General features: G+C 40.9%; 1 protein-coding gene across 1 annotated transcript in view; it reads right to left on the reverse strand.

The window, feature by feature from the left end:
• ppp2cb (protein phosphatase 2, catalytic subunit, beta isozyme) overlaps nucleotides 1-15795 on the reverse strand; it is a 34946-nt gene that overhangs the window by 18313 nt on the left and 838 nt on the right. The window contains exon 2 of the mRNA XM_072583921.1: nucleotides 2014-2223. Coding sequence (XP_072440022.1) covers nucleotides 2014-2223 — 210 coding nt within the window. The remainder of the gene's footprint in view (nucleotides 1-2013; nucleotides 2224-15795) is intronic.

Genomic DNA, 15795 nt, shown 5'->3' on the forward strand with positions numbered 1-15795 from the left:
TGGAAAAGCGAAGACTGATTGGGGAAAGTCAGCATGGCTTTGTGTATGGGAAATTGTATCTCATTAACTAGATTGAATTTTTTTTAAAAAGAGGCCACCAAGAAGATAGATGAAGACAGAGCAGATGTTATCGATATGGACTTTAACAAGGCCTTCAACATGGTTCTACGTGGTAGTCTGTATAGTAATGTTAGATCACATGCGATCCAGTGGGAGCTAGCTAACTGGATACAAAATTGGCTTGACAGTAAGAAACAGAGGGTGGTAGAAGGTTGCTGTTCAAACTGGAGTCCTGTGACCAGTGGTGTGCAGTGAGGATTGGTGCTGGGTACACTGTTCGATTTGTCTTATTATTGTCACGTACTGTTATACAGTGAAAAGTATCATTTTGTGTGCTAACCAGACAAATCATCACTTTACATAAGTATATCAGGGTAATACAACAGACTGCAGAATATCGTGTTACAGCTACAGAGATGGTGCAGAGAAAGATCAAGACCAATATATGACAGGTCCATTCAGAAGGCTAATAATAGTAAGGAAGAAACTGTTAAGTCTGTTGGTACATATTTTCAAACTTTTGTCTTCTGCCCATTGGAAGAAGGTGGAAGAGAGTATAATTGGGCCACGAGGGGTCTTTGATTAGGTTGGCTGCTTTCCTTAGACAGTGGGAAGTGTAGATGGATTCAATGGAAAGAAAGATGGTTTTTGTGATGGGCTGCACTGTGTTCACAATTCTAAATCCATGCGGCCTTAGTCAGAGTAGTTGCCATAACAAGATGCTTTCTTTGGTGCATCTATTAAAAATTTCCTTAGCCTTCTGAGGAAGTACAGGCGCTGGTGTGTTGTCTTAACTGTAACGTCAAGATGGATGGACCAAGATAGATTGTTGGTAATATTTACTCTTAGCAACTTTAAGCTCTTGACCAACTTCACCTCAGCACATTTGATAACAATAGAGGCATGTTCATCACTTATATGATGTATTTGCATGAGAAATAGGAGGCATCGTTAGTACGTTTGCAGAGGACACAAATTGTTGGTATAGTGGACAGTGAAGATTATCTAAGAGTACAAGGTGGTTTCAACCAACCCCTCCAGTGGGCTGAGGAATGGCAGATGGAGTTTACTTTAGATAAATGCAAGGAGTATTGCATTTTGGTAAGACAAACCAGGACAGGACTTACACAATCAATAGTTTGGCTCTGGGGAGTGTTGTCAAACAAAAACACCTAGGGGTTCAGGTACATAGCCCCTTGAAAGTGGCATCATAAGCAGACAAGGTGGTGAAGGCAGCATATGGCAAACTTGCCTTCATCAATCAGAGCACTGACTACAGGAGCTGGGACATCATGTATCAGCTGCACAAGACTTGTTAAAGCCACATTTGGAGTACTGTATACAATTCTGGTTGCCCTGCTCTAGGGAGTATGTTATTAAACTGGAGATTGTTGCTAACCCTTTTTGCACTATGTTACCAATACTGGAGGATTTGAGTTAATAAGAATAGGCTGCAAATTTTTTACCTTGAACATAGGAGGCTGAGAAGCAACCTTATTCAGGTTTACAAAATCACGAGGGACACAGATAAGGTGAATAACCAAGGTCTTTTCCACAGGCTAGTTGAATTCAAAACTAGCAATCATAGATTTAAGGTGAAGGAGGAATGATTTCAAAGGGATCCAAGGAGTAATTTTTTTCCACACAGAAGGTGGTACATATATGGAATACCTGCCAGAGGAAGTGGAAGATGAGAATACAATTACAACATTTGAAAGACATTTGGAGAGGTACATCAACTGAAAAGGTTGAGGTATATGGGCTAGATGTAGGAATATGGGGTGCGTTCCGATTAGGAAACCTGGTCAGCATGGAAGAGTTGGCCTGAAGGGTCTGCTTCCATGTTGTTTGACTATGACCAAGTCTATGGGACTTTCAGGTGAGAACTCAAGAGAAGGGTCACCAACTCAATGTAAGGCAGTCCATATCAAGTTTGGAAATGAAACATCATACCTTTAATGCTACGAGTAATGTGACAGTTTCAACCGAGTAATAACCTCTGTCAACGTAATCTCCCATGAAAAGATAATTGGTGTCTGGTGATTTGCCCCCAATTCTGAACAGTTCCATGAGATCATGAAACTGTCCATGGACGTCACCACATACTGTGACTGGACATCGCACCTCCTGTACATTAGACTCTTTTGTAAGAATTTCTTTAGCCTATGGAAACAAACAGAAGTTAAAGTTACTAAAGCAACAAAAGACATGAGTTGTCAACAATCTTACATTAACTTTACACCATAGCACACAAATACTTCCTCTCGCACATTTCAAGGAACCACAAAATAACTTGCTATCCCAAAGAAGTACAGAAAACTATGCTTAATGTATTTCCACTTCCATAGAATCTTCTGAATAAGGGATCCTTTTGAAAAGGAAAAATATCTGTTGGTGGCACGTGAATACATTTATTTTATGCACTGAGGCTACAGCTGACAACAAAAACCATGTCTTTGAACATAAACTATTACTTTGGTTAACGTTAGCTTATGATTCAACATTATAACCTCCCCATCAAATCATCTGGATGAATTCACTACAATCCTATTTAACTGCTACAAATCAGAAATGGACAACAAATAGCAGTCATTTTGGAACTTGCTCGGAATTGTAAAAAAAAATTGGGTATTTGGTATGTACAATTCTTTTTGCTTCCTTCATGGTTGGCACCTTCAAGGGTACAATTGAGATATACAAGGGCAGCTCCCACAGCATTTTAATAGCTCAGCAGAGGAGTGTAACACGGGAAAGAATGTGGAAGTAAACATGCTCCTTCCTTCGCATTGCATAGGATAATGATGGTTAAACAACTCATGACATTTAAAGCAGAATTTTGTGCAGAGAATTAATGCTGGGTTTAAATGGAAAATTTTCCCACTTAAATGAAGTCTAGTGTAGTAGGTAGATGTACGATATTTCTCATTTCCTAACAAAAGTGGCTCTCTTGGGAAAATATTGCAAATCATGGGTGCTTTAGCCTGACGCACGTCATAACCCATTTAAGACACAAATATGAACACTCAAAGACCTAACATAGGACCCAGCTATTAAAATGCAGTCTAAGGTTTTTGCTGACTTTATTTCATAACATGTTGGTCACCCAACAAAACATTCTTTATATCAGTCCTAAATTAGGAGTTTACTAGTAAGCCTGTTTGTTCAGGTTCTCTCATTGCAGTTTAGTTTTAACTCATATGCCTGGAGTTACTTTTGTATTCTGGTTATCATATTACCTTTTAAAGCTGAAATGAAGAAAATTGGAAATAAAAAGATAGAACTATTATGAACAAGACAACAGGGGAAACTCCCATTGATTATTAACTCCTGATATTGAAACAACCAATTCAAACAATTTATAAACCCACACCTTTTCCCTCATTCCATTCTTATACAGGCATTCCTTCAGATCATATTCAAGATATGTTTATCTATTAATTGGTTTTTAGAAAAAGACTATAGCAGAGGGATATCAGAAAGTATTTTAACTCAAACCTGTACAAAGTAATAAAGTAATTAACTAAGCAGAGATGGCTGGGCAGGTGGTGTGCTGTAGCTGTATGATGTGGGAGCTGGCTGATCCCATTGTGAATAGCAGTGACCACATCTGCAGCAAATGTTGGTTGCTGGAAGAACTCCGGCTCAGAGTTGATGATCTGGAATCTGAGCTTCAAACACTGCGGCACATCCGGGAGGGGCAGTGTTACCTGGACGCTTTGTTTCAGGAGGCAGTCACACCTGGGAGATTAAGTAATTCACATTCAGTTAGTGACCAGGGACATCAGAATGTGACTGTAAGTGAGGCAGGTAAGGGGAACCTGAGTTCAGGAGTGCAGGAGCCTCAGCCCTTGACCTTGTCCAACAGGTATGAGATTCTTGCTCCCTGTACGGATGAGGAAATGGGCTCTGGACAGGATGAGCCAGCTGACCACGGCACCATGGTGCAGAAGGCCATTCGGGGGGGCAAGCAAAAAGACAAGTCGTTGTTATAGGGGATTCTATAATTAGGGGGACAGATAATATCCTTTGCAAGCCAGATCGGGTGTCTCGCATGGTGTGTTGCCTACCCGGTGCCAGGGTGCGGGACACCTCTGACTGGCTTGAAAGGATATTGGAGCGGGAGGGGGAGGATCCAGTTGTTGTGGTCCACATTGGGACAAACATAGGCAAAGCTAGGGTGGAGGACTTGTTTGGGGATTATCGAGCACTAGGAAAGAAACTGAAGTACAGGTGCTCAGGGGTCAATCTCCGGATTACTGCTCAAGCCACGTGCCAATTGGCATAGGGATAAGAAAATTAGGGAAGTAAACACGTGGCTAAGGGATTGGTGTGGGAAAGAGGGATTCCACTTCATGGGGCATTGGCATCAGTTTTGGAACCCGGGGGGGGGGGGGGGGGGGGGGGTGGATCTGCACCATTGGGACGGTCTCCACCTGAACCGATCAGGTACCAATGTTCTAGCAAAGAGGATAAATATAGAATGGTCAGTAGGACTTTGAACTTCTGAGTTGGGGGGGGTGGGGAGGAGAAGGGAAAGTGAAAGTGACAGGGAGTATGGCGTTAAATGGAAAGATAAGCGGCAGGATAGCATTTGTGCGGGCAGATTTAAACTTGAGACAACTGGGAATGCAGCAAAAAGGAAGGATAACTGAGGATATCTTATGACTTCCAATATCTCTAATGATAAGAAAGTTAGCATTAAGGCACTTTACCTGAATGCTCGTAGCAGTCGTAACAAAGCAGATGAACTAATGGCACAGATCATCACGAATATTATGATGTGGTAGGCATCACAGAGACTGGTTACGGGGGTGGGGGGGGGGGGGAGAAAAGAGGTGGTGTCGGTACTGGCAGTTAAACATCCAAGGGTTTTTAACTTTTCGAAAAGACAGGAAGGTGGGCAGAGGGGGCGGGGTTGCCTTGTTAGTTAAGAACAAAATTAAATCTATGGCACTGAATGACATAGCATCGGATGATGAGGAGTCTGTGTGGGTGGAATTGAGGAACCACAAAGGCAAAAAAACCATAGTGGGAGTTACGTATAGACCTCCTAACAGTGGTCAGGACCAGGGGCGCAACATGTACCAGGAAATAGAGAAGGCATGTCAGAAAGGCAAGGTCAGAGTGATCATGGGAGACTTCAATATGCAGATGGACTGGGTAAATAATGTTGCCAGTGGAACAAAAGAAAGGGAATTCATGGAATGCTTACAGGATGGCTTTTTGGAACAGCTTGTCATGGAGCCCACAAGGCTATTCTGGACCTAGTGCTATGTAATGAACCAGACTTTATAAAAAAATCTTAAAGTAAGGGAACACTTAGGAAGCAGTGATCATAACATGGTAGAGTTCAGTCTGCAGTTTGAAAGAGAGAAGGCAAAATCAGATGTAATGATGTTCCAGTTAAATAAAGATAATTACGAGGGCATGAGAGAGGAACTGACGAAAACAGACTGGAAGCAGAGCCTAGCAGGGAAGATAGTAGAGCAAAAAATGGCAGGAGTTTGTGGGTAAAATTGAGGACACTGTACAGAGGTTCATCCCCAAGAAAAGAAAGATTATCCAGGGAGGGATTAGACAGCCATGGCTGACAAAGGAAATCTATCAAAGAAAAAGAGATCCTATAAAGTGGCCAAGAGCACTGGGAAATCAGAAGATTGAAAAGGCTACAAAAACAAACAGAGGATAACAAAGAAATAAGGAAGGAGAGAATCAAATATGAAGGTAGGCTAGCCAGTAATATTAGAAATGATAGTAAAAGTTTCTGTCAATACATAAGAAACAAACGACAGGCAAAAGTAGACATTGGGCCACTTCAAACTGATGCTGGAAGCCTAGTGATGGGAGATAAGGAAAGAGCAGGAGAACTTAAGTACTTTGCATCAGTCTTCACAGTGGAAGACATGAGTAATATCCCAACAATTAAAGGGAGTCAGGGGGTTGAGTTGAGTATGGTTGCCGTTACAAAAGTGAAAGTGCTAGAAAAGCTAAAAGGTCTTAAAATTGATAAATCTCCAGGCCCCAATAGAGTTCTGAGGGAGGTGGCTGAGGAACTAGCGGAGGCATTGGTTGAGATCTTTCAAAAGTCACTGGAGTCAGGGAAAGTCCCAGATGATTGGAAGATCGCTGTTGTAACCCCCTTGTTCAAGAAAGGATCAAGACAAAAGATGGAAAATTATAGGCCAATTAGCCGAACCTCGGTTGTTGGTAAAATTCTAGAATCCATCATTAAGGATGAGGTTTCTAAATTCTTAGAAGAGCAGAGTCTGATTAGACCAAGTCAACATGGATTTAGTAAGGGGAGGTCATGCCTGACAAACCTATTGGAGTTCTTTGAAGAGGTGACAAGCAGGTTAGACCGGGGAAACCCAGTGGATGTGGTCTACCTAGACTTCCAAAAGGCCTTTGATAAGATGCCACACGGGAGGCTGCTGAGCAAGGTGAGGGCCCATGGTGTTCGAGGTGAGCTACTGGTATGGATTAAGGATTGGCTGTCTGACAGAAGGCAGAGTGTTGGGATAAAAGGTTCTTCCTTGGAATGGCAGCCGGTGACAAGCGGTGTCCCGCAGAGTTCCATGTTGGGGCCGCAGCTGTTCACATTATATATTCATGATCTGGATGAAGGGACTGGGGACATTCTAGCAAAGTTTGCTGATGATACAAAGTTAGGTGGACAGGCAGGTAGTACTGAGGAAGTGGGGAGGCTGCAGAAGGATCTAGACAGTTTGGAAGAGTGGTCCAGGAAATGGCTGATGGAATTCAATGTGTGCAAATGCAAGGTCGTGCACTTTGGAAAAAAGAATACAAAGCATGGACTACTTTCTAAACGGTGAGAAAATTCGTAAAGCCAAAGTACAGAGGGATCTGGGAGTGCTAGTTGAGGATTCTCTAAAGGTAAACATGCAGGTTGGGTCTGTGATTAAGAAAGCGAATGCAATGTTGTCAATTATCTCAAGAGGGTTGGAATGTAAAAGCACTGTTGTGCTACTGAGACTTTATAAAGCTCTGGTTAGGCCCCATTTGGAGTACTGTGTCCTGTTTTGGTCCCCACACCTCAGGAAGGACATACTGGCACTGGAGCATGTCCAGCGGAAATTCATAAGGATGATCCCTGGAATGGTAGGTCTAACATATGAGGAACGGCTGAGGATCCTGGGATTGTATTCATTGGAGTTTAGACGATTAAAGGGGAGATCTAATAGAAACTTACAAGATAATACATGGCTTGGAGAGGGTGGATGCTAGGAAATTGTTCCTGTTAGGCGAGGAGACTAGGACCCATGGACACAGCCTTAGAATTAGAGGGGGCAAATTCAGAACAGAAATGTGGAGACATTTCTTTAGCCAGAGTGGTGGGCCTGTGGAATTCATTGCCGCAGAGTAAGTGGAGGCTGGGATGCTAAATGTCTTCAAGGCAGAAATTGATAAATTCTTGATGTCACAAGGAATTAAGGGCTACAGGGAGAATGCAGGTAAATGGAGTCGAAATGCCCAGCCATGATTGAATGGCGGAGTGGACTCGATGGGCCGAATGGCCTTACTTCCACTCCTATGTCTTATGGTCTTATAAAACAAACTAAAGGAGCTCCATCCTAACACCACATGTTGGATTGGAAACCAAAATCCAGAGCTGAAAGGCAACTATTCTAACTACACAGATGCAACAAATAGTGATCTGCTCAATATATATTAACTGTCTGTCAGGATCGTCCTATGAAATTTTATACTGTACAGGAGGGTAAAATACAGGCAAGCAGGGAGACCAAATGCCCAGTTACAACAACTATCGGCATGGGATTGGAAGGAAACCTATCACTGATATTCATAGGGACAAGAGTAATTGGGGGTAAGGATTAAGAAAATTGCATTCTCAACAGATCAGCTGATTAAGGCTTTGTGTAATAGGGCCTATGCTGTTGAACTGCATCTGGATTTAGATGAACTACGATTTCCACCAGCTAAATAGTCACTAAACCAGAAACCAATGATTTTGGCCCCAATACATAATGTATATTCTTCCTACTGATTTCAGCCCATGACTCAGGACAGTGAACAAAACTGTTTGCAATACATGATTCCTACTCATCTTTGGGCTGTGCTTCATTACAAAGACCACCTTCATTTATCTTGGTAACATGACCCACATTTGACAAAGCCCAACTGCTCTAGAAACCCTTAAGCAAAAACTTTCTTCACCTCCAGGTTTAATCTTTTAAATACCCTCCCAATTGTCTTCCTTAACAAGTGAATCAATCACCTTTAGTAAGCTTCCAACCATCAAAATTCCTTTGCTCATATCCTATTCAGATCCCCGCTACCCCATCCTCATGTTTAAATTAAAGACTATGGGGACCCAATGTAAAATTCTCAACCTCAGGTTTAATCCATTTCAGACCTGAGCTGCATTCAAACAGCGTAAAAAAAACCAAGTAAAAACCAGAAAAAAATTACAGCTGCTGTAAATCAGAGACAAACACAAATTGCTGGAAAAGCTCAGCAGGTCTGGCAACATCTGTGGCCAGAAAGCAGAATTAATGTTTTGAGTTGAGTGACCCCTCCTCAGGACAGTTTAAGGAAGGGTTACTGGATTTGAAACATTAATTCTGATTTCTTTCCACAGATGCTGCCAGACCTGCTGAGCTTTTTCAGCTATTTCTATTTTTGTCTCTCGAACATCAAGTGCCAATTCTGCAATTCCCACTCCAAGTAAAAGAACAGCAAATGATCTTGAATATGAAAATAATCCCTCAGACAAATCACGTCTTATTTTCTTAGGACAATGTTACACAGGTGCCAGCAGTCATTTACTACTTCACATGTGATCATTTTTCATGTAGTGGCACATAAAGCAAGTGTTTCTGGTGTACTTAATTCACTATGTTCAAATAAAATTTGTGATCCAGTCCTCACTCAATGTTCAGAGACATAGCTAGCTTGCAATCTCTGGAATAAAGCAGAACAATTGGGATCATTGGCCAACTCTTGTCAGTGAATAGCCCAAAGGCAAGAATATCAATTACCAGAGACTGACAAGCAACTGAATGGATTAGATTACTTACAGTGTGGAAACAGGCCCTTTGGCCCAACAAGTCCACACCGCCCTGCCAAAGCGCAACCCACCCATACGCCTTACCTAACACTACGGGCAATTTAGCATGGCCAATTCACCTGACCTGCACATCTTTGGACTGTGGGAGGAAACCGGAGCACCCGGAGGAAACCCACGCAGACACGGGGAGAATGTGCAAACTCCACACAGACAGTCGCCTGAGGCGGGAATTGAACCCAGGTCTCTGGCGCTGAGAGGCAGCAGTGCTAACCACTGTGCCAATACATGGACCTCTGGCCTGAATGGTTCCTCACAACATCATCCATAGTAAGTAAGAAGTTTAAACATGAAAATATCATCCTCACTATTAGACTATAAAAAAAATCCACTGATATTACTGTGATCACACAATCAAATCAATTTATCCCATCTGTCAGTGTATGTTGAAACTTCCTTGACAGCTCCAATATTGTTACATTGTTAGGTTGGCCTGAATCCAGTTCTGACAAATGAGATTTTATAGTAAACAACTCATGGCAACCTTGTTTACAAAACCCACAAGGATGGGTGAATTGGTCAGGGAGTAAAGTCAATACTAAAAGCAGGAATGAATTGCAGAGATTAGATTTAACATCTTTAGGGCGATTCCCTTTCGTACCAGCAGTGGGATATCGAGCACAAAGTGTTCCAAGCTCTAACACCCTCCTCTTAACTAAAATAGGCTGAAGTGTTTTTAAAAAGTTGAATATAATTGCCAACTTCTAAATGAACAATTCTTTATACCTCAAAAAAAGGATTCTCCACTTCTATTCAAGATCTGTCAAGCAGGCTTTCGCTTCTGGACACTTGAGAAGTGTCACACAAGTGGTGATCCTTCATCCTTGGTTAAGTCAGAATTTTTCACAGGGGAAAAACCAAGACCAAAAGATGTAGGAGCAGAATTAACCCATTTGGCCCAAAGTCTGCTCCACCATTCAGAGAGATCATGGGCTGACTTGATAATCTTCAACTCCACCCTCTGAAAATCAGACTTACATGGTCAACTCCTTACTGAGATTATGCTCTCTGGCCCTTAACTGTCCTACGTGGGATAAGAACCTTTCCACATCTACCCTTTCAAACCCCTAAGAATCTGTTATGTTTTAATAAGGTCTCTTCTCATTCTCCTAAATGCCAAAGAGTACAAATGCAATGGCTTGAACCACTCCCTTATAAGAAAATCCCTCACACAACAAATCAACCTTGAGAAGCTTCTCTGGACTGTCCTCTGATGCCAGTATATTCATCCTTGGATATTCACAGTATTCCAGGGATGGTTTACTAATACCTTGTACAGTTTTAGCAAGACCTCCCTATTTTTGTACTCCATTTTCTTTGAAGTAAAGGCCAAAGTTTAATTTGCTGAACCTCTGACCAGCTTAACTTGGAAGTTAGTTTTTTTAATGATTTATTAGCTTCCCCCAGATCACTAACTACAGCTTTCTGCAGTCTTTCCCCATTTAATTAATATTTAGCTCTACATTTCCTATCAAAGCACAATGTCACATCTTTCCCTTGTTTTTTGCCCAGTTAACCAGTCTGTCATTCTATAAACTATTCGTGTCATCCTCACTACTTGCCTTTCCATTTATTTGTGTCATCTGTAAACCTGGTATAGCACAATTCACTACCGGCATCCAATTCATCAATATGCATTTTAAATAATCATGGCCCCAGCACTGATCCCTGGGACATTCCATTAATTAAGAGTTGCCATCCTGAAATGCCCCCCTTATCCTAATTCTATCATCTTTTTGTTAGCTAATCATCTATTCCATGCTAACATACTACTTCAACAACTTGGGCTCTGATTAAGCGGTATTCTACCGAGTAGTGTATTGAATGCCTTTTGAAAATCTAAATACATCCACTGGTCCCACTATATTTACCCGGCTTGATACCTCAAAAACTGTAATAAATTTCCCCTTCATGAAGTCATGGTGACTATTTGATTATATTAGATGATTCTAAATGCTCTGTTATTATATCCTTCATAAAAGAATAACATTTTCCCAATCGAAGTTACCCTCAACAATTGTAAGGACGGAACAATTTGAGTATAGTCAAATATATACAGTGCATCACTGACCTCAATTTTCACAAATCTTCATACTCTCCACTCCAGATGTAGTCCTATATTCACTAAGCAACTCCATCAGTCAAATGATTTTCTGCCTTTAATAAGGCTGTTGTAGTGGAGATGAATAGGAAATAGGTCCCTTCAGAAACTCTGTATAACTATACTCTAATATGTCTGTGACACACTACACAGAACATGAATCAATCCATTATTGTCTTGTTTGATGCACTCAGCTTCTTACTTTGAAGAGATGCACGTACATAGCATAATTTACATTTCAACATCTCCACAGCAACAGCAAGTACCATGCATGGATGTTTAACTAGGCTGTGCAATATTTCAAATGCTTGCCCTTTCCAGTTTTCAAATACAAACTATTTCGGGATTCAATCTTAATCAGTGCTAGACAATAATTGGGATCACCATTCAGACTGCATGGCCCCCGTTCATCCCCACTTTGGAATGCAACTTTGGTAGCTATCCAGCAATATCTTCCTAGTTGGTCTTGGTCGGTAGGATGATCAACTGGAGGTGCTCCTAGTTTATATGGACTCAACTTTCAGTTATATCAGATATTCAGTTCCATGAAATCAACTAATGTCAGTAATGACTTAAGCAAACCATGTTTCATAAATTAAAAAAGTAAACAAATTAACAGCTCATTTGACTGCCTGACTTGAACCTTTGTCCAGGTTTCAGGCAATATGTGGGAGAGATTTCAGACTCTGTCCTCAATGGAAAAAATAAAAAAGGAGCACAGAGTTGTTGAGAATGCTATGATTTACAAGGCCTGTACTTAAAATCAAAAATTGCTATTTTGCTTCATGTTCAACTTTAAATAGCAGTTTTAAAAAAAAAAAGGACTGATAAAATTGTAGGTTTTGCAGGAACTCTTATTATGGGTTGCAATGCTCTCGAATTGATTAAACATGTTTTTGCTTGGTATGGAATGCAGCAATTCTAAAGCAATGCAGTCAAACAAAAATCAAGAAGTGTTCAAAGCACAATGTTAGTCATAGAGGTGTACAGCACGGAAACAGACCCTTCGATCCAACACGTCTATGCTGACCAGATATCCTAACCTAATCTAGTCCCATTTGCCAGCACTTGGTCCATATCCCTTTAAACCCTTCTGATTCATATATCCATCCAGATACCTTTTAAATACTGCAGTTGTACCAGCCTCCACCACTTCCTCTGATAGCTCATTCCACACATTTCACCCTCTGCGTGAAAAAGTTGCCCCCTTAGGTCCCTTTTAAATCTTTCCCCTCTCACCTTAAACCTATGCCCCCTAGTTCAGGACTCCTCCACCCTAGGGAAAAGACTCTATTTATCTTATCCATGCCCCTTATGATTTTATAAACCTCTAAAGGTCACCCCCCTCAGCCTCTGACACTCCAGGAAAAACAGCCCTAGCCTATTCAGCCTCAATAGCTCAAAACTTCCAACCTTGGAACATCTTTGGAAATCTTTTCTGAATCCTTTCAAGTTTCACAACATCCTTCCGAAAGGAAGGAGACCAGAAATGCACGCAATATTCCAAATATGGCCGAACCAATGTCCTGTACAGCCACAACATGAACTCAACTTCTGTACTCAGTACTCTGACCAATAAAGGAAAGCATACCAAACACCTCCTTCACTATTCTATCTGTGACTCTACTTTCAAGGAACTATGGACCTGCACTCCTAGGTCTCTGTTCGGCAACACACTCTTGGTCCTTACCATTAAGGTGTACAAGTCCTGCTATGATTTGTTTTTCCAAAATGCAGCACCTCACATTTATCTAAATTAAACCTCATCTATCACTCCTCAGCCCATTGGCTCATCTGATCAAGATCCCATTGTACTCTGACGTAACCTTCGATGTCCACCACACCTCCAATTTTGGTGTCATCTGAAAACTTACTAACTGTACTTCTTATGTTAGCATTCAAATCATTTATGTAAATGACAAAAAGTAGAGGACCCAGCACCGATCCTTGTGGCACTCCACTGGTCACAGGCCTCCAGTCTGAAAAACAACCCTCCACCACCACCCTCTGTCTTCTACCTTTGAGTAAGCTCTGTATCCAAATGGCTAGTTCTGCCTGCATTCCATGAGATCTAACCTTGCTAATCAGTCTCCCATGGGGAACCTGTCGAATGCCTTACTGAAGTGCATATAGATCACATCTACTGCTCTCAGGACAATACAAGCCATTGCACTACAGAATAAATATCTGCTATTACAATTTTCACACAAATGGATATGGATGATCAAGCGTAGGAACTGGGAAAGTTTGTCAGGACAATGGTGAGCTACATTACTCTTGTGGAACCTGCAACACTTCTCCTTGCCCAACAGGAATAGCTTAAAACTCACTAAATGTAAAGTGGATTAAGACCATACGAAAAGAGCAGAAGTTGGCCATTCAGCCCATCAAGTCTGCCTGACATCAATGACAAAATCCTTAACTCCACTTCCTGCCTTGCCAATATATTCCTTGATTCTCTTAGGATTAAAAACCTGTCCATCTTAACCTTGAATATATCTAACGATCTGGCCTTGACGGTGAAAAAAATTGCACAGATTCACTACCTTCAGAAGAAATGCTACCTCACCTCCACCTTAAACATGAGATGACCCCTCCCCCCCCCACCTTCTGAGAATATGCCCTCTAGTCCTGGACACTAATGAGTACTAGCCCAATCTCCTCAACTTCACCCGCTAATTTAAGATCTGATCAGTAAAACAGACCAGGGCTTTAGTGAAAACAGACAAACATGAAGAATTCCCCTGACGTTTTCCAGAAGTAAGCTAAAACTATTGGCTGACATTGGCACAGTGCTTGGAGGTCAAAGTGAGGTCAGGAGAAAATTCTAAGTTTATAATAGAAGTTTAAAAAAAAAATCAGCCTCTTTAAATATTAAGTTCATTGAAAAATTGCAGCATTTGCAAATTTACAGATGCTGTTCTTTAGCCATTTTGTGGCAAGAAGTCTTCTGCTCAAACAAGAAGCACAGTACACAGAATGCTGAAATACCAGAGATGCAGACTACCTTGAAGCTTGAAATAGAGAAATAACCAGCAATTAATGATGTGTGCTCCAAAAATCTTGCCTTTCTTGGAAAATGCTTTGTTTAAATAATAGCTTTATCTGCAATCTATAGCAATCAACCGATACAAGCTTGCTTAAAATAATAAGATATGTTTATCAGATTGGAAAGAATTTGCTGGGTAAAGAGTTCCGTTAGTGATGCCACTGTACATTTAGTATTTCAAAAAATCTAATATTTTTCTTGAATCTTAAAGTATAGTTCAGAATTTAAACATATGTCTGCAGCCCTACATATCTAACACAGCATTGCTTAACACATGCTTCGCATGTCTTGTTATTAATTTGTTTCTTTAATTTTTATTACATAAAATATTCCAAAATGGAGAGAAACTTTAATGTTTTCCTCATGCTCATGGGCTTTGTTATTAAAATTGTTGACTGAAACTGCAAATTATGATTTAATCTAATTAAGATATCCTGCTAAAGTGGTAAAGGGTTTTCAGGCTGTGAATTCTCTTCAGAGAACAGTGGAGTAAAATTATTCAAGATTAAATTAGATTTTCGATAAACAAGGTAGTAACAGTTATGCAGTGGGGAAAGGAAGATAGAATTAAGACTGTTTTGCATGCCAAAGCAGGCCAAAGAGCTGAATGGCCTATTCCTGCTTTCAAGTCTTATCATCTGTCATTTTACAACAAAATACTTTGGGGGGTGGATTGACGTGACCATGGGAGACGCTGCCACAGTGAAGGAGAGAAGCAAGAGGGTGCTGTGAGAATGAACAAGAGATCAAGACACAGACAGCATCTATGTACAGGAAGGCTTTGGGTTGCAAAGGTTTCATTCTTGAATCAGTTCTCAATTCAATTAGTACACATGTCAGAACACAATGCAGGAAACTATAAAAGTAGCCACAAGTACAAGTACAAGTACAGGAAATGTTCCAATATTAGGAAGATGGCTGGTGGTTGCTTAACCGGAGGGTCATCATGCTTCAGATAAGCAGAGAGATTGAGAACAAAAGGCTTCAATGATAACCTCGACTGACATGAGAAGCAGACCTGTAGCACTAACATTACTCCATCACAAACCAGCTGTCCAGCCAACTGAGCTAGCCAACTTAATGATAAAGCAGGAGTTAGATATTCAAACCATCGAACCTCCTCTGCTATCCAATCAGACTCCAGCTTATATGACTCCATTTTCATGTCTTTCACTTGTACAAATTAAAAACTCTCAGCATTGAATAAACCCAACTACTCAGTCTCAAAAGGTCTTTGCACAAAGAATGCCAAGATTCAGTAACTCCATAGAAGAAATCCCTCAAAACATCTTAAATGCGTGCGCATTTATTTTAAGATCATTTAAGAACATCCCCTTTGGCCCTGAACTCTACCACTAGGGGAAATAACCTGTCAAATCTTTTAAGATCTTTCACACTTCAGAAGGGTTGCCTCTCAATCTTCTAAACTCCAAACAGTACAGACCCAAACCAACTCAAGCTCTCCTTCTAAAACAGTCC

This window comes from Chiloscyllium punctatum, chromosome 14 (genome assembly GCF_047496795.1).
Source record: "Chiloscyllium punctatum isolate Juve2018m chromosome 14, sChiPun1.3, whole genome shotgun sequence".
In the NCBI taxonomy this organism is placed as follows: domain Eukaryota; kingdom Metazoa; phylum Chordata; class Chondrichthyes; order Orectolobiformes; family Hemiscylliidae; genus Chiloscyllium; species Chiloscyllium punctatum.